Genomic DNA, 19401 nt, shown 5'->3' on the forward strand with positions numbered 1-19401 from the left:
ATGGTACCGTCGAGCGTCGGAGCCCATGCAGTGTCCCCGGAGCAAGCGTCAGGTTCCTCACTGTCCTCTGGGCCATCGTGTATGCTTTCGCCTCATGACAGACCTCCAAAACAGAACCTGAAGGTCGGTACGGACACCGCACACAAAAAGGCACTCCTTTCAGGTGCCGAAGAACAGGCAGCGAAAGGCATTTCGGCATCCCCCACGAAAATGCTGACAATGGAGGAGTTAATCAAGAAACACGTCGGTGCTTCCCTGCTTAAAGCGAGGTCGCCGAAAAGTCACAAATTTCGACGCCTTTTCCCTCGAAAAGCACACTGGCTGCTATTGCCCGTCCTGTAGACCGTCTCTCAGGGGCTATGCACCTCAAAGCTCAAACACCCTCTCATGCCACCCCTATCATGTTGGGCTTCCCACCTTTATACAACCATACACCTGAACAGTTTAATAAAATCTTAAGGAGAATGTCAAGTTTTGTGGCCTATGAACAGACACCCAGATCAACTGTCATCCCTTAAAGATGCCTCGCAACACAGCAGCCCCCTGCCAAAAAGTCTCTTCTAGAGCCACAGCCTAGCACCTCTGCCATAGGCACCCGGCCTTGACCTACCAAGACCCCTCTCAGGACTTGCACTATGATGACCCCTCGGGGTCACAAGACCCGGGGTCTCAAGAGGATCTTTATAGACGAGAACAATTCTATGACGATGATGACAACATTTACGTAATCCAGTCGCCAGGACCAGACAGTAGCAGATTCTCCTGTTGATAACCAACTACAGTACACTGAACTGCTATTAAAGGCTACACAACACTTTAACATCGCCACTCAGGAAGCACAGGTCGACAAAGACTTTTTGGAAGACATTCTGGGGCACAAAAGGTCTGCCACTCAGTTTATTCCACTCCTGCCGTCTCTACAAAGGCGCATCCAGCCATCCTGACTGGTGCCTAGTCTCACAAGGGCGGTCAACCCCACAATAGAAAAACTATTCACACTGGTGCCCATTGACCCCCTGTATATTAGGGTCAGCTTAAACTGGATTTGTTAATGGTCACCACCACCAGAAAGAGGGCAGGCACTCCCCTGGCGTCGGCAGAGGCACCACCTGACAAGGAAGGCAAAAAAAGATATACGTTCAGGAGAAAGGTCGTCTCCTGTGCGACATACCAAACCAGAATCGCCAACAGGATCGGCTTATCTAAAAGCAGAACTGAAAAGAAAAGTCTTGAGTCCCCCACCAAACTCATTGGGGGCGAAAACTTTAAACTAGGATCGTCACCCTTATAGTGACAACACGCACAAGATCACCAAGGATCAACAGAAATCTGCCATCACCAGAGCAGCACACACTGCTATCCTCCTGATGGGCCACTATTATCATTGGTGGTGAAACACATGTAGAGGATTTACTTTAACAGCCAATCATAATAGAAATCCTTGAATGCTAGGAGGACCTACCACCAATAGCAAACCACAAAAGGAATCATTGTACGCTATTGTTAGGACTAACACTACAAACACATGAGTGTATGAGTCCTTTAACATTAATCAAGATGAATCCAGTTTATCAAAACTTCTCAATATGATTTAAGGATCCTTAATAAAGGAAGCTCTATTGAAAATCTGACTATTATAGTTTGAAGGGTCATTATTATTCACTTTTTGAAGCTGGCGCAAGGGATTTGCCCCACCCCTCTTTTTAAACCGAATCGCCAACAACACTACACTTCTAGCTAGTTAAGGCTGCCACAAATGGGTTGACCTGGAACACCAAATCGAAGCCGTCCCGGAAACCCTAAAGGCTCAGTTGTTAGACTATTACAGAAGGCAAGCAGATATCAAACTGCATCTTGAAAAACAACCTTGATGCTGCGGATAATGCAGAACGCATCATAGCACAGGGTACCCTCATCAAGTGCCACGCCTGGCTCTGATGATCGGGTTTAAGTTAGAAACTCGGGCAACCCTCCTAAACATGCTGGTGGAGCCTAATGTATTTTTCGGGAAGGCCCTCAAAGACGCCCTTAAGAGTGCTAAGGAGGAATACAACACTGTAAAATCCCTTGACTAGTTGACAAGCCCTATGTTCAACGGGGCACCTCAAACATCTGAAGGTTTCGGGGTCGGGGTGCTCAACGTTCCTTGGGCTGCACTCAGGATGGACAGTCCTCGTTTTGGGGCCAATTGCAAGGCCCGGTTCCTCTTACAGTTTTCAAAGAGGAAATAAAAGGGGCAGAACCTCACCTGGGAGAAAGCCCACCCATCCCAAACAATAATGCACCGTTTTAGGTCCTCTCCAGTAGGAGGCTGAATATGCATGGGAGGGGATTCAAAAATGTCAACAGAAGAAAAACGCATATTGTTGTAAGCAGTAAAGGCACTGCTGGAGAAGGAAGCCATAGAGATCGTCCCAACAAACCAGTTAAACAAGGGTATTTATTAAACATACTTCCGTGTGCCAAATCTGCGCCCTGCAAACAAATATGTCAAACCCCAAATGTTTTGCATGACCCTGCTCCAAGAGAAAATCCCATTCCTAAAACGGGGAGGTGCGGGGAGGAATAGATGGCAACATTGGATATGAAAGATGCATACTTTCATAATTCAAAGCTCCCTGTGCACATAAAAATATAATAGCGGGAGTTCTCTACTATTTCAAAGTACTCCCCTTCAGCATCGCCTCAGCACCAAGAGTATTCACAAAGGTACCTGCAGTAGTGGCAGCACACCTGCGCAGAAGCTCCATCACTGCATACCCTTATCTGGATGACTGGCTAATCACCAGGGAATCTCCTCAAATTTTCAAACAAAATACGCAAAAAACACTAGACCTTCTTTTCAATATGGACTTCTCCATCGACGAAAAGAAACCCAGCCAAATAAAACAATTCTAGGGGCTATTCTAAAGACGATGGAGGAGCTGACTTTCCCCTAAAACGAGAGAGTACAAAACATGCTGTTGCAAGTACCTCACTACAAGGTCGATCATCAGATAACTGTATACAAAGCAATGTGCTTGCTCAGGATGATGGCCTCATGCATTCATTTGGTTTCACACGCACATCTGCGCATGCGTCCAATGCAGGAATGGTTAGCAAAACAATGGTCTCAGGCAAGCGGTCAGTGGGACGATCTAGTGGTTGTTTCGCTAAGCTTGGTACAGGCTCTTTGCTGGTGGTCCACGGGGAACCTGCTAAAAGGAAAATGTTTTTGCGTTTTGCCATCACAAGCAATCCTGACTACAGACTCCTCATTCGCCGGATTGGGGGGTGGGGGGCATCACTTCCTCCACCACACAGCCCACAGCCATTGGACATATGCCACAACCCAAAGACATAACTTCCTGGAACTATTGTCAGTCTTCAAGGCGCTTCAAGCCTTCCAGCACAACATGTTACAGGTCAAACAGTGCCAGGTCTCAGACAGCACCACTGACACGTTGTACCTAAACAAACAAGGAGGCACACACTCTCAAATTCTGTCCAAGCTATCCCAAAAAATATGGAAGTGGGCACTCAAGCAGAACATGTTCCTAACATCTCAACATGTTCCAGGGGTACTCCATTCTCTGGCAGACACTCTAAGCAGATATCCTTTAAAGAACACGAGTGGCGACTTGACAGATATCCTGGAAAGAACATTCTCACAATGGGGTGACCCCTGTTAGACTTATTTGCCACAAACCTCAATGCCCAGACGCTCCGGGTTTCCCCAACCAGGGTTCAAGGGGCATGCCCTGTGGATGAACTGGTTAGGGAAACTTGCTCATGCTTTTCTCCTCCGACACCACTCCTGAGCAAAATAATGCACATGATGCACCAGGAACAAGGTACTCTAATCTTGGTTGCTCCCATGTGGGCGAGACAACCTTGGCTTCCACATCTGCTCAAACTGGCAATGTGCGACCCAGTCAAGCTCCATTGCCCGTTCAACATGCTAGCACAAAACAAGGGAGCATCTCTCCACCCGCGCCCTCAATCTATGAACTTGGCAGGTTGGCTCCTGAAGTCATAGAATTTGGCCACTTCAATCTTCCACAAAGGTATATGGCTATCCTAAAGAGGCACGGAAACCCAACACCAGACACTGCTATTTCAATAAGTGGAAGAGATTTGTGACATTGTGCACGTCACAAACACTAAACTCAACAGAATGTTCCCCAGCTAACATTCTACACTACATGATTTACCTACTAGACTCCGGCCTAGTATTCAACTCCATCAAAGAGCATCTGGCAGCCCTATCAGCTTACACCATGTCACAGAACAATGGGTCCTGGTGGAAAATTCCTGTCATTAAGGCTTTCATGAAAGGGTTAAAGAGGCTATACCCCCCAATTTCCAACCCTCCCACTGGTTGGTATCTCAGTGTTGTGCTCTCCATGACCTTTTGAACCTATGCACAAAGCCAGCCTAAATCATCTGACCTACAAAACTGCATTCCTAGTAGCTATCATCTCTATAAGACGAGTCAGTGAGCTACAGGCTTTGTCCGTACAAGACCCTTTTTTCATTGTACACAAGGACACGGTTATCCTAGAACACATCCTAGGTTCTCACCGAAGTTAATTTCAAAGTTCCATGTTAATAAGTCCATAGAACCCCCTACCTTCTTTCAAATCCATCAAACTTGGCAGAAAGAAGCCTCCATACACTTGATGTGTACGGAGGGCAGTCTTGTACTATGTGAACAAAACTAAACCTGTAAGGAAAACGGACCAACTCTTTGTTTCCATGGCACCTGGAAGAGATGGCGATCATATATCCAAGAACGCCATCCCCAGATGGATAGTCAAGTGCATACAGCTCTGCTATTACCTATCCAACAAAGTATTCCCTTTCACCCCAGGGCTCACTCTACCAGAGGTATAGGAGCTACCTTAGCTTTCATTCCAAACATCGTCATAGACACCATTTGCAAAGCTGCTGCAAGGAATTCCACCCATACATTCACACAGCATTATTGCATTGACACACACTCTAAAGCAGATTCACAGGTGGGGCAAGTGGTCCTAAACATCTCTTTGCCGCTGTACCATCTCACTTCCCACCACCTTCTCCAGATATGGCTCGCTAATCTAGGCAGAGCATGTGATTTTAGCAGATCCACAAGCTCCAGAAGGGATTCATTACTCACCGTAATCGTATGTCTGGTGCTTGTAAATGCTTAGATTCACTTGCACCCACCCTTCCTACCCTTCTGGAGTGGAAGGCGCATAGATGTTTTCTGGGTTATCACTGTTTCTGCTTGATCACTTCTGTACTCACGCTATACTTCATACAACCTCATGTCAGAAACAAGCAATCCGAGGGACCTCGACGCGTGAAGGACCATGGGCACAGTACACGTCACACTAGGCATAGTATTACTAACACACCCTGTCGACTTCCGTTTTCGAGTTTCGAAAACAAATCTTGTTATACTCTGCCACTTCCACTAGATGTCGGACTGTGCAGAGCATGTGCATCTAAGCAGATACAAGCACCAAAAATACCATTATGGTGAGTAATCTATCCCATATACCCATATTCAATTGCAGTTACATATGCAAAATTGGTGTGCACTGCATTTTAGCCTATGGTTACTAATTATGTGGCTCTCAAGATGTTCTGAGCTACAACTCCCACGATCCTCCATTACTGACTATGCAAAGATAATGAAAATTAAATTCAAAACATCTGGTGGGGGCCATGTAATGGGTAACCATGCTTTAGACTACCCAGTATCCACAGCAGCACTGTTATATGGACCTAAATTGTGTGGGGGGGGGGGGGGGCAGGGGTAGGTGGGAGGGATTGTTGGAATAAATAAAGGTAGGCCTAATTCTTTAAGTCAGTTGCAGTCCAGTATCTAACCTTAATGAACCGAGTTCCTAATCTGAAGAAATGTTCCACCAAGTTCAAGGTAAGTAGCCTTGTCTAGGCTACTTTGAGTGGAGTTGCAAACGCTGTTAACATTTCTCTTATAGGAAATAATGGGCTAAAATGTGATAGTACTAATCAGTAACCGAATTTGGATAATAGCTAAGTTATGTTTCCTTTGTAGGGAAGAGGCAATTGCCAATCCCATTTGGCCTTGGGAACCCCAGACAAGATTCCTATGCTCAAATCCCACCACCAAAAGCTAGGTAACTGCATCTGCAGGATAGGACTTTACATCTATTGAAAGGAATATGGTAATGGAGGGTGGGATGCGGAGAGCAACTAAACAAGTGAACAACTCAATGACACAGATTGCCTAAATAATCTTCAGAGCACCAATGATAGTTCAAGGACTTTTTCTTAATCGTTTAATATAACTTCTGATCTTGTCAATTTGTAGATGGTTCACACTAGTGGCTTTCCCTGCCCTGTCCCTCGCCCTCCTGTGGGCTCCCTCCACTCTTACCCAGACTTCCCTATCACCCAGGGTGGTGTTGAAACTAAATTGGTATCCCCTACTGCCCACTCTATTTTGAGCTTCAGGTGAAAACCTAAAGGTCAGGGCCTTTTCTCCCTCCTGGTATTCTTTAGGGTTCCCTGCTTAACCGCCTTCACATGATCACACGAGTGGTTCAATCTTTCTTACTCTCTCCCTCGCACTCCTCACCCTACTCCTACCCTTCCTTTCTCTTCCTCCTACTCTATCTCTGCTTCCTCCTTCTCTTACTCATTCACCTTCTGGTCTCTCGGTCCACCTCCACACCACCTAACATCATGCGAACACCTTTCACTCTGTTTCATTTCAGTGGTTCTTTAATAACCATGACATCCCGTTTTAAGGCTTCTGTTGCCGCCCCCCCCTCTTATACCCATTCATCTCATGTCTCACCTGACTGTGGGATAATCCAAATATGTTCTTCCTCCAGGGATTTGGGTCATCGTATGGTACAGCTTTTTTAAAACCCTCTTAGCGCCTCCCCTTTTTCTGAGTGTCACTGTGTGTGGTCTTGCTGCCTTTTCTACTTGGTGTTTGTTTGGTGTATTGCTCCTGCAACGCTGAGGTAAGTTGTCTTCCTTTTGCTCCAGTGAGTCATTTCTGTGCGCTGGCATCCCAGATGCTGTCTTGCCCGGCGCTTTCCTTTGGCAGTCTACATTGTTTATTCACCATTGGCTTGCATTGTGGAACTTTAAAAGAGAACTCTGGCCACCAACAGGGTTGTAGTATAGGGTGATTGACAATGGTACCAAAACCAACACTCCAGACACATTTAGGGGCTTCAGGGACTGCGGCCCTTCCAACTCCCTCACATTACCTCTGGCATAGGACTGGTTCTGTCTTACGCTGTGATAAATGGGGCTCCAGATCATGCCATCCGGGTATTTCATGGGGTTGCCTTCCCACTAGCGGCCCAATGCTAATTTGCGGTTTCCCTCAGCGCGCATTCCCAGCACCCTCTGTGCCAGAAGACGGCAGGTCACACAGTACTCTTCCTTGAACACTTTTCTGGAGCTCTGCGCTGCCTCCCCTGTGTGACTCTGAGCCCTCGCCTACATTGTCAGGGCTGTACCTGTGCCCCTTGGGACTGCACTTTCCTCTGCGGTCCGGCTCCGGGATCCATCCTGATACACACAGATCTGCTGGTCCGGTCCTCAGCCACAGTTGTTTGTAGTGAATATCCTATCAAGTGTTCTGGGCTTTGCTCTACTCCGACAGCCCTCCCTCTGTCTTGGGATATTCAATAATGTTGTTTGGGGCACCTTCTGGTGGGTGGGTGCCTCTCGGGGTCTGATTGGGTAATTGTCTACCTACCGGTCCTCCTCATGGCGTGATGTCAGTGCCCACACAGGATCATCGAATTCGTCCGCCATCTTGGTCGGGTGGTAGGAAAATGCTTTTGGTGCGCTTTCGGCCCCACAGCTAGGAAAGGGCCCCAAACCTCACAGACTTATGCCCCACCGTTTCCCATATCAGCATGGGAATTCTAATGCGACCCGGTCACATTTAAGAGGGTCAGGGTCCACTGGCTGGTGTGGTGCACAGACCTCACCAAGAAAACATCTGTCTACATCCTCGGCTGGCCACACCACCCCGTTTGTATGGTTTCACTCGCATCTATTCTTGTTTGTAAGTTGGTGCAGGGAAAGAGAGCTTGACCCATTGTTGTGCTCCACCAGCAGTGTTTTTGCTTTTCCTGGCCTAAATGCAAATACAGGTAAAGGCTATCTAGCCTCCCTTTCTATTTTTAAGAGGTATCCACAACAATGGTCCTTATTTACGTTGCCCCTTGCCGTACAGTTTCTAAAAGGACTTGTTAATGATTTTTCTTCAAAACATTTAGTGGCCCGGCAGAGGACCCATTTAGTTTTGACATCCTTGATGTCAGCTCCTTTTAAACCCATGCATTTGTTCCCCTTAAAAGTTAGTGCAACCAAGAAAACCACCATAAAAGAAAGAAGCCTCGAGTAAGATGAGTTACAGTACTTCAGGCCCTCTCTAGTTCTCATGAATTTGTACAGTTTGCAAAGGACAAGGTGACCCTATGAGTTAAAGCTTCACTCTTAACAAAGCTTGTGAGCAAGTTCCATTCATTGCAAAAAGTTAATGTACTTAATTTTTTCCCTCCACCTCATTCTTCAACGGAGGAAAAGAGGCTTCACAGACTGGACCCAAAGCAAGCCTTGAAATGTGCTGGCTCGTGAGCAAGACTTGAGGCAGTACAACTAATTGTTTATACTATTTTCTGGCTTCATAAAAAAGTGAAGGCTATCTCGAAGACGACACTTTTGAGGTTGGTGATTTTTTTGCATCACAACGTGTTACGATTTAGCCAACAAGGGGATGGCAGAAGGCATCTGGAACCACTCAACAAAAAAGGTGGGATCAATGTCAACATAAGAGGTGCTCCGGTTGCAGACGTTTGCCATGAAGTGAGTTATCTGTGGGAGAAATGTGACCATTAGAAGAACACATTGCCTTTGGTAATGTTCTTTATGGTAAACACATTGGTTCCTACCACAGATTCCTCATCACCCTCCTGCTTTCCCTACTATGTGAACTCATCCAATTATATAGACATTTATTTTTGAGTATCTTTGATTAAAAGGGGGAACAATCTGCCAAAAGTGCCTTGTATAAGCAAATTAAGCAGAACTGAAGGCAAAATAACACTGCTGGCCATCATATCTACGTCATCCCTACACAAGTTGGCATTGATGAGAGGATGATGCGTTTTCAGAAATGACTTTTGGGACTATATTTCACAAGTACAAGGGATGATTTTATATACCTGTTCCTATCCCTCTCCTTCCATAGAGTTTAGAGGGCGCAAAGTCCTACACCTACCTCTCCCTTGCCTGGTTGTAATTGGTTGGGCTTTAGCCAACAACCCTCCTCCCCAATTCACCCCCACACCTCTACCCCCCTGGGATTCCCCTTGAAGTATCCATTTGCCATCTCAATGAGAAAGTCCTGTCCGTGTTCTAGCAAATTCGCTAACTGAACAATTCTCACATGGTCTAGATTCAGTCCCTGGTTCCAAATTTCCATAGTCAAGCCAAATCTCTTATTCTATTGATCAACCTTACTTAAGGATCTCACCTAAGTGGATATTTTGGATTCATACTAACTGTCATTTTGTGATACAGAGCTGCATACTTAGCAGCCGTTGTGCACTATAGGCATTCTTTATGATTCCATATGTTATGAATAATTTTGATTCTGCTTTCATCATATAACTCTCCATTAGTCAGCAACAACATATTAAGATGCCAACTGTTTGATACAGAGGGAATTCTATGATCAAATGACCCATGTAATATATCTTCTTGACCGATTATTCAAAGAATTATTTAAGGATTATAGTACTCAAATTTTCTGTCCGCCCTCCTTCACAAGTCCCTTCCGACATCCCCTCTCAGCAGATAAACTGTGCTACAACCTTCTGAAAAATATATTGGGACTGGGAGTTGATAGTCAGTGCCTTACAAGTGAGGGTGGGATGGGAGTGTGGCGGGTTGTTGTCGCAGGGCAGGCCCCTGTTCTTTGAAGCATTTTTCCAAGTGAAGCCTGCAGTGCTCCAACCAGCCATGAAGGAGGGGTGAGCAAGGAGTCGGACTACTGTTTACCATGAAGGTAATCATTTCTGTTTTAATGTGATAAGAGTAACTATTCTGATACATTGTTTATTATGGACATGAAGTGAGCGAGTACTTTTAAGTTAAAGCATAACATTATTTCCAATTGTAAACTGTTTCACATTCAATTTAAAAAGAGTATGTGCCATGCTTATCATTACTTTTCTAACAAAGTTGTATGGAACTCACTCTTTAACACTTTTGCTTGCCAGCTTTACAATGAAGAAGTTCTTGATCTGTTTGATTCTACACGGGATTTGGATGCAAAAAATAAAAAATCGAATATAAGAATACACGAAGATGCCACTGGTGGAATTTATACTGTTGGAGTAACAACCCGAACTGTGAACTCTGAGGCAGAGGTGATTTTAAATGAATACAGTTCTTATTACACAATTTGTTCGCAGTGTTTTGAATGTTAAAAAAAGAACTTTGGGTCTAGAGGTTGTTTTAAGAGGTATTTCCCATACACTCTAAAATCTGTCTCATTCTTAGTCAAACCTTTCACAAGCATATATGAAATCAGGGATTCCCATTGCTACTGTTAGCTTTTTCCTTTCACATCACACTCTGGCCTGTATCACTCATGCAGATCTTAGCACTTGCCAAAGCAAACACTGGGGATTGTGTGTGAGTCACTAGAGGTAATGAGAGATTCCCAGTGGCCCTGAGTGAACATTCCAAAGCTGCACTCTTTGCTAGCCTACTATGGATCCACGTTGACCTCTTTCATTATCTAGTCATTATTCAGGTCCACAACATTGCACCTCCCTCCATCTCAGTTTGCAGTGCATTATCACTACCCATTTACCGCTCACCTGCGGATTCTCCCTCTTAAGTCAGATTTCCAGTACACCCATCTCCAGATGACTGAAGCACAGGGTTCCAGAAGACAGTAGTGGCTTCTACTTGTTCCTTTTAAAGCATTGACGGGCAAAGGGCCAAAATCTTTAACCACAGATACAGGGTAAGCACGTTGTCATGTGAATCTCCCCAAGCCTTCCACTCCCTACTTGCCCAATGACACCATGAACATGGACACTTCACTCTCACACACCCCCGACCATCACATACTCATTTCACTCACTAACACCCAATTACCAAACACACGCTCATTCATGCTCATTAACACACATTTCTGTCATCCATGAGGCAGAAAAAATAATCTTCAATTGAGCTCTAAAGTACCTCTTCATAAGAGACCTGTTTTTGCCCAACCGTTGCACAATACACACCTCTTCGAAGACCTCATTCTCACAGGATAGAGCGTTCAGAATAGCGACTAGTCAAAATAGATTGTAGGAGGATTTGCAGTCCTCCCCAAGTTATCATGAACCTGCACCCTTGCAGAAACCTCACCTTCGACCTCCATGTAAATCTCACTTGCTGCCTTCCAAGCACTAACCCAGGTGGACACCTGATCTACCAACCTTCATAGACCAACAAAGCAACCTTTCTGGGTGGAGTCAGACCTCAGGACCAGCTCCATTTAAACATTCTAGCCGTTCCTTTCCAGAAGACCTCAAACTTCTAGTGTCCCTAAACATCAAACAACCGGCCCACAACACACTTGGTTTTCACACCATCAAATGCTTAGTATCCATACCCTAGGGCTGGACAGATAATGCCACAATACCCACCAAACTTTACCACATACTGTCTAGCCACCAAGGCCAACCTAAACCATTGAAGACTCCATGATGCGCATTAAAGAAGTTTACTTACCACTCCTCTGCACTGTAAAACTTCAATCTCATCAGGCAACCTGAAACCCTGTTCATATTATTACTTATCTGTAGTTGATGATCATTTTATTGATTGTGGTATTTTGTAACTGTCCTTGTTTGAAGTGCCAATTTCACCAAATCAAAGCCTTGAATTCTCAGTGATTGGTTGTAGGCCTCTTCTAGGAGTTTGAACATTGATATTTTAGCAAGTGAGTTTGGCAGCAGACATCCAGTAAATTCAAACCCTTGAGTTTTTATCAACCACTTATGGGTTTTTCAGTGGGCTGGCTTTTCACATCACACATTGTGTTAGGTGGCTATTCATTCTCCAACACTGGGCTTGTCTTGCCATTGAAACATTCAAGTTGTCTTCCCTTTATGACTGAGGTTGCCTGTTTCTTTTATTTACTTTTCCTTCCATTGATGCAAAGTCTTCTTCTGGCCTTTAATGACCAACAATACAATGTTCCCTTATATTATTGTATATTGTCTATTTCTCTTTCACGAAATTCCTATTTGCAACTCTTTTCATCACTAATTTGTATCCGTCTCCCCTGTTGGGTTGAAGGTGTAGCAATTGTTAGTCAGTAACCTTTACTCTGTTGCAATGGATTCAAGACTACTGTGGGATTAGCCCCCTCTTCCACCACATTTATACTGCTTTTCTGAAGGATTTTACACTTGTATGCCAATGCTTTAGTCTGCATGTGTCAATGCCCAAGAAAGGATAGGGTGTATTTATGCCCTCTTCCCCAACCACAGAAGCCGAAAGGGACACAACCCCTCCCACCTTGGTTGGCACGGGTGCCTGAATCTAGCACAACAAGTCACCACCTGGGAGCCAATGGAGGGGGGGGGGGAATTAGGGACACTGGAAAGAAGGTTAGGAAACAAGAATTGATAGGTGTTGGGGATTTCTAGGAAAAGAACAGTACACTTGTGTACCAACCCAATTATCCCAATCAGTCGGTCTAGTAAGTCATTGAACATGCATGGACTTGCTGCCAACCGTACTGTGAGTAAGCCTGATCTGCTAGGTTGTACTATAGCATAGTGTAAGCATACAAAGCATAACATAGCTCACTTGATATAGAGCTCACATAACCTATACAAACATAGCATAGCAGCAATGGGTTGTGCTACAAACCCTTCATAAGTAAACTGACGCATGGTACCAAAGTTCAGACTGTATCTCAGTTCCACAGAGAACATAAAACCTAAGTAGAAAGCAAGCACATGGAAGCAATAATCAGTCGTATAATTGATCAAGTTCTTAACTTGCGGATTTCTGAGCCTGTCCCGTCACAGGTGAACCCTGTAGTAATTTAGAATATGCACTGAGAATACACACACTTATTTCCTACTTCACCGAAGAAGTGTGTGTAAACATGCCCCTATGTTGCACTTACCTTATGCCCGGGAACCTTGGGTCATGATTCCCAGAGCTGTTGTCGGGGCGAAAATCAGTCATCAAGGCCTTAGCCCGAGCGGATTGTTTGTGTCTCGTTTCCATGCTTGTCTGCAAATGCGAGGGCGGTCGAAGCACCCAACGGATGCCAGTGCGATCGAGACTGCCTGAAGGCATCAGCCGCGGCTCTTCTCTCACCAGCTTTCACATTGCTGTAACGTGAGCTGAAACACTGGAGCAGAGTGGATCTCATATATGTCCTGCTCGTGCCGTGATTTTCAATTACCAGCAACTGGCATGGACAGGGCATGTCTCTTAAATGGTGTTTCTGCACTTCCCCAGCACCTGCAGAGGACTGCTTGAAATGGTAATGCCATTCTGCAGCACAGTGCTTGCTGGGTAGATGTGCCCACTTCAAGAGTGGCTAGCCACCTCCGAATGTTGTGGTGAAGTCCTATTTGCTATTACCACAATTGGCCTGACCGAATGATCTTCGTAATCTGAATCGCTCACAGGATTCGTTACCTTTTCTCATGTGTAACTTTACAATTTCTGCATCTCTTAGTGTGTTTCAGCACCTCTTGCCAAGCTCTCTGCCATGGTTATTAGCATCTCTTCTTTTTCTGGTTTCTTTTTTGCCCATTTATTTTTGGTTATTGTGCACATGGCTCACCTGAGTCTTTAACTAGGCCAGCCACCAGTCTCTTTTTGCATTACTATGCAAACAAAGGGAGCCTATATGACCACGACCTATATTTTCATAGCTTTTACAACTAGCTTCAAAACTGCCAAACGCATACTGTGACACATAACCCAGGAGCCCTACCAAGGACTTCGATAGGGTCAACTGGGCCTTCTTGGAATACACACTCAGGAAAATGGGTTTTGGGGACACTAAAGTTATCAAAACATTGAACTCATCTATTCATGCCAGAATCTGGGTCAATTGTGTAATGTCTTCTCCATTCCTTTTGTCCATAGGTACCAGGCAGGGCTGCCCGTTATCGACGTATCTATTTAATTTGGCACTGGAACTGTTGTTTGCATATATAAAGCAAGAACAGAGTCTTCATGGGCTTCAATTTGGGGATAGTGAAGTTAAAATCTTATGTTATGCAGATGACATGACTATCATCTTGTCGAACCCGTTGGAAGGGTGTGAGAAGCTTCAAAGTATGTAAAAGGAAGTCGGGTTATAGTCTGGCCACAAAATGAATTGGGAAAAGACAGTGGTTTTTCCTCTAGATGTTGGACAACCTAAGAATGCTATAGGTTCCTGGAATTGCCATTGGGAGACGGAGGCAATGAAGTATTTAGGAATTTACATGGTCCATGACCTGAAAAAAATGGCAGAATGTAATATTTCAAAAACTCTGGAGAAAATTCGGAGAGATATATTGAAATGGGGTTGTTTAACACTGGGACTGTGGCCGAAAATGAATGCCATAAAAAGCATTCTTTTGCCAAAAGTGCTTTATATTATCCAATCAGTCCCCTTAAAATTCACCAAGAAGGTTATTGGTAGTATTGGTAAAGTTTTTCAGGAGTTTCTTTGGGGGGAGGGCAACCGACCTAAGATTCCTAGGTATATTTTAACACGCCCTGTGAAGGAAGGAGGATTTGGGTATCCCAAAATTATGAATTATTGCACTGGATTTGTTCTAAAAAAAATCAACGTTCTATTTTTCCGAAGTTAACAAATATGTCCCTTATTGGCAGATTATTGAGAATGAACAGTTTTCTCCTTATGCTCTATGTAATATGTACTCGATGTTTAAAATACCAAATTCTACAGTGAGACTAGCCACTATGTGTACAACTAGAGAGGCTTTACAAACGTTTATGGCAAATAGAGGGGATAACATCTAGATACACTACGGTGCATCTTTTTGGTATAATGCGCGGCTACAAATAGCGAATAAAACTTTATGCTGGCAGAGTTGGATCAGAAAGGGCATTTGTAGAATACGCAATGTTTTGGAGGATGGTCTTATGATCTCATTTGAATGCCTCAGGGAAACCTTTGGGATTTAAGTTAGAGAACGCGGGCGCTACAGAGATCTCAAAATTCTCCTGACAGAAAGGCAGGGAATGGTAGGGGATGTCATGAGAGAGAGACCTTCAGCCTGTGAGATCATCCGTTCTTTCCCTTGTGCAGTGTCAACGTACATGAAACTAATGCCGACAGAAAATTCACATACAGAGGCATGGGATAAACTCTGGCAGGCTTCGGTGGAGGATCTTGGTATGGATATTCCTTGTGAAGAATGGGAGCATCTGCTTCGTATAGGTGTACAGTCAAAAATGGACCTTGGGCTAAGGTATATTAGGCAAAGAATTCTTAGTAGACTGTATTGGACCCCTGCCCGAATGGCTAAACTAGGACTGCTGGTAACTGATATCTGTTGGGGTTGTGGTCTCAGCAGGGGCTCCTTACTTCATATGCTGTGATCATGCTAAAGGGTATCCACCTTTTGGAGTGAAGTCTTAAACAGATTGGATATTATACTGGGGGACTCGCTCCCGCGCACTCACTACTTGGTTATTCTGTTGTCGAACAGAGGGAGAGGGCACAAGGTCAGAGTGAGAACAGACTGGATCAATAGAGTTTTGGTAATGGAGACTAAGCAAATACTGAAAGTTTGGAAAGCAAGGAAAAAGCCAAGTGTAGATGAATGGCTATTAGACGTCCGCACCTTATCGAACTACGAGAAGGTAATGCAAGCAAAACAAAAGCGGAAGGAACTGTATTCTGGGATCTGGGGTCCTTTTAATGAATTGTATAGTTAAAGCCTACTAACCACCTAATTTGGATTCTGTATGCAGTATTTGGGGGATTATTATGACTCATATGGTGTTGTGTGTTTGTTGGTTTTGTATTGTCTGTTGTAGTTAGGTGTTGAAACTGGTTGTTTAAATAGAGGTTTGCAGTAGTTTTAAAATTCTTTTTTTTCGAATTGCAAAACTGTATGTTCAATTGTGTAACATACTTGTGTTTCTTGCAATCTGAGAGCAGATCCCTGATGTTATGGATATGTTGATGCTTGTGTTCTTTGGTATGTTTTATTTTGAAACTATAAATAAAGTGATCCAATTTTTTTTTTTTAAATATTAGAGCCCAAATCAATCAACCGCGCCCTACTCTGGAAAAGTGAGGTATACTCCTTCGTCCCGTCCCCTTTTCTCCATACTTATGGGACATTCCTCCGTCCTGTGCGACGGGACCGTAGCACTTTGTAAAAGCATCCAAAATTTTGCAAAAATGTTAGTCCTTCTGCTCTTTCTACGTGGGGCCCGGCACGTGGCCATAGCCCCACCCATCTCGGCTCTGCCCCGTGCATCGCCCATCAGTCCTTTTCTCCGCTCGTTCGGGACTAGACGCACTTGCATCTGCGGAAGATTTTCTTCCTTTTTTCCTCCTCTCTGGATCTCGCTAGCGATCGTGTACTAGTCTGTCTATGTCGTTCAAACTAGACTTTCCAGATTGTTCATCGTGTCATAGACGCTTCGCGAGGGCGGATCCCCATCCTCTTTGTTTAGAGTATTTGGGTCCGGATCACCATTGGTGGTGGGAGGAGGTGTTTCGACGTACTCCTCCTTCGCATTTTCAATCTTTTATCAATGAAAAGAAGAAACGCCCGGTAAATTCTTTACTTTTCAGAGCACCCTGGCCGGGAGACACCTTTCCGGGTTCTTCCCGGGCCAGGAGGCGCGTTGACCGCCCTATCACCAGGGATTGCCCCGAGGTGCCTTGTACCAGTGTTTTCTCCGAGGGTCTCCGTAAGGGACCTGTGGATACCGGAGTACGCTCCAAGGCCCCTCCTGTGGGGGCTGCTTGTGGACCTAATTCTACTGAGTCGTGGGGTACCGTAGCTCGCTCTGAGGCCTCTTTATTGGCTTCCCTCAAAAGTACCGGGGAGCGCCCCAAGGCCTTGGTTGGGCTTGGTGTTACCGAACGGATGTTTGAGGCCCGCGCTTGTAAGGCTGTGACCGGACTTGGGTCCGAGGTCCCTCGTACAGAGGCTAAGGAAACCAACATTTCTGAGAGGCCCGACAAGGCCTTATCGGTGAAAGCTGTTTCTCACCGTTCCCGCTCTTGTGGCGATGCCAGAACTGTTGAGGGGGCAAAGAGTTCCTCCTTTACTGGCAGTGCTGAGATTCTTCCTGTGAAGGCTAGTTTGGCTATTGGTATGTTGCAGAAACATTCCAGGCCACATAGTACCGGCTCAGCCGAGGTTCCTTGTGTAAAGGCTAAAATGAAGACCCCTGATCCTCCGACGGGGACCTCTGCCTCACTTCCACACGTGCCGCAGTTCCCCTCAGGTGATGGCAAAATGGCGGCTGTTTCCGCCACAACCACGGCGACCATTTCTGCCACGACCGTGGCAGCCATTTTGGGCGCTTCCCCTACAACTACGCCATCGGCCTCAGGTGTAGGAGTTGGTTCTGTGGGTGAACATAAGATTCCTTGTGTGCATCCGTTCCGTTCAGTTTACGACTGGAATGCTCGGATGCCCCTTCCGCACAATATCTCGTTGCCTGTGGGTTCAGCACCCTTGATTTTTGTGGACACTTCGGGGCATGGGCCTGTTTGGCAACCCTCCTCTCTGGAATTATCCTCCTCATGAGGCCTCCTCCGGCAGCTCCAAAACTGTCTCCGGAGGATGCCTTTATTGGCAAATTTCAGACGCTCATGCGTACCGACCCCATGAGAGAGTATTTCAAGTGTCTTTTTAGGGAGATATGCCCGCCTGCGCCTCCCTCTCCACCCGCTCCTCCGGTGGTTCCGCTGGTGCTGCCCTTGCCTACGGTGCCTCCCCCGACCCTTCCGCCCTTGCCTCCATTGTCTCCCGTGGACAAGGCGGTGCCTGACACGGTTCAGCAGGATCCTGACCTGTCAGATGATGCGCAGGGCGATCAGGACAGCGAAGACCAGCCCCGCTCTCTCAGAGCTTTTCATGACCGGGTACTGCACATGTGTCTATTGGATGTTCCAGTGCCTGAGGCATCCGCTCAGCAGGAGGGTGTTCTTTCGGGGGCGTTCACCCTATCTCCTTCAGAGCGTACCGGACTGTTGTTGCAGAAGGACGTTTTGGCCGAGGTCCGTAGGGTCTGTGAAAAGCCACACTCTGGACTTTTCGTCAATAAGAAAATTGACACGCGATACAGGCTGCATTCTTCGGAAGAGGTGGCCCTATCATCTTGTCCGCCCCCCTCCTCCTCAGTGGTGGCTGCGGCCACTTTACAGTCCAGGTCTGCAGCATCCTCTTCTAAGGCGGCTACTCAGGTCATGGGGAAACAGGACAACAGGACAAGCTCCTCGACTCCCTTGGGATGAAGATTTTCGCTAACTCAGCCTTGCAGCTGCGGCAGGCCAATGCAGAACTGGTGTTAGCGGGGGCGAATATGAAGATGTGGAAAGGTCTGTCGGAGTTCGAGGAGTTGTTTCCGGTCGAGAAGCTGGAAGACTTTAAGGCAGGATTGTCCGATGCCAGGGTCTTGGCCCAGGATCTGCTGGAGGCCACGGCTCATCACGTCGACACTTCGGCTTGGGGCCTTATGCTGGGAGTTGATACCTCTCGACATGCGTGGTTGCATGTCACCAAGTTCTAGACCGGAAATCCTACAGAGTGGATACCCCTTCGGGTAATTCCCACTGGGGGCAGCAACAGACTTGGTTTTTCTCCCACTCCTCAGCCTCCTCCTCAGGTTCAGGTGGTAACACCACTGAAAAGCCTGCCAAATGAGGGTTCTCTGCGCTCGCACGAGACCCCGGTGGGAGGATGCATTGCGTCTCATTGGGAGGCATGGCAGACCATCGCTTACCCTTACCCTCTACCCTATCCTTCAATCCTCCTTTCCAGCAGTCGGGGTTGTCCTCTCTAAAAGCCGAGGTTCAGAAACTGCTGGACCTCAGAGCTGTGGAGCCCGTTCCCCTTGGGGAACAAGGGGAGGGCTTCTACTGCCGGCTGTTTACGGTGAACAGACCCAACCAGGCTGGCCTGCGCACCATCCTAGACCTTTCCCAGTTCAATCTTTTCCTACCCCAGGAGAAATTCAAGATGATCACGCCCGGCCAGATAAGGTCCTCCTTGCAGATGGGCGATTGGCTCAGCGTGGTGGACCTTCAGGATGCGTACATGCGTACATGCATATTCTGATCTGGATGCCACACAGGAGATATCTCTGTTTCTCTGTGGGAGAGGA

General features: G+C 46.0%; 1 protein-coding gene across 8 annotated transcripts in view; it reads left to right on the forward strand.

Moving 5' to 3' along the window:
- KIF21A (kinesin family member 21A) overlaps positions 1-19401 on the forward strand; it is a 2335619-nt gene that overhangs the window by 357593 nt on the left and 1958625 nt on the right. For all 8 annotated transcript variants that reach the window (XM_069629214.1, XM_069629217.1, XM_069629219.1 and 5 more), the window contains exon 4: positions 10272-10421. In XM_069629214.1, coding sequence (XP_069485315.1) covers positions 10272-10421 — 150 coding nt within the window. The remainder of the gene's footprint in view (positions 1-10271; positions 10422-19401) is intronic.

This window comes from Ambystoma mexicanum, chromosome 12 (genome assembly GCF_040938575.1).
Source record: "Ambystoma mexicanum isolate Mex_15411 chromosome 12, UKY_AmexF1_1, whole genome shotgun sequence".
Lineage (NCBI taxonomy): Eukaryota > Metazoa > Chordata > Amphibia > Caudata > Ambystomatidae > Ambystoma > Ambystoma mexicanum.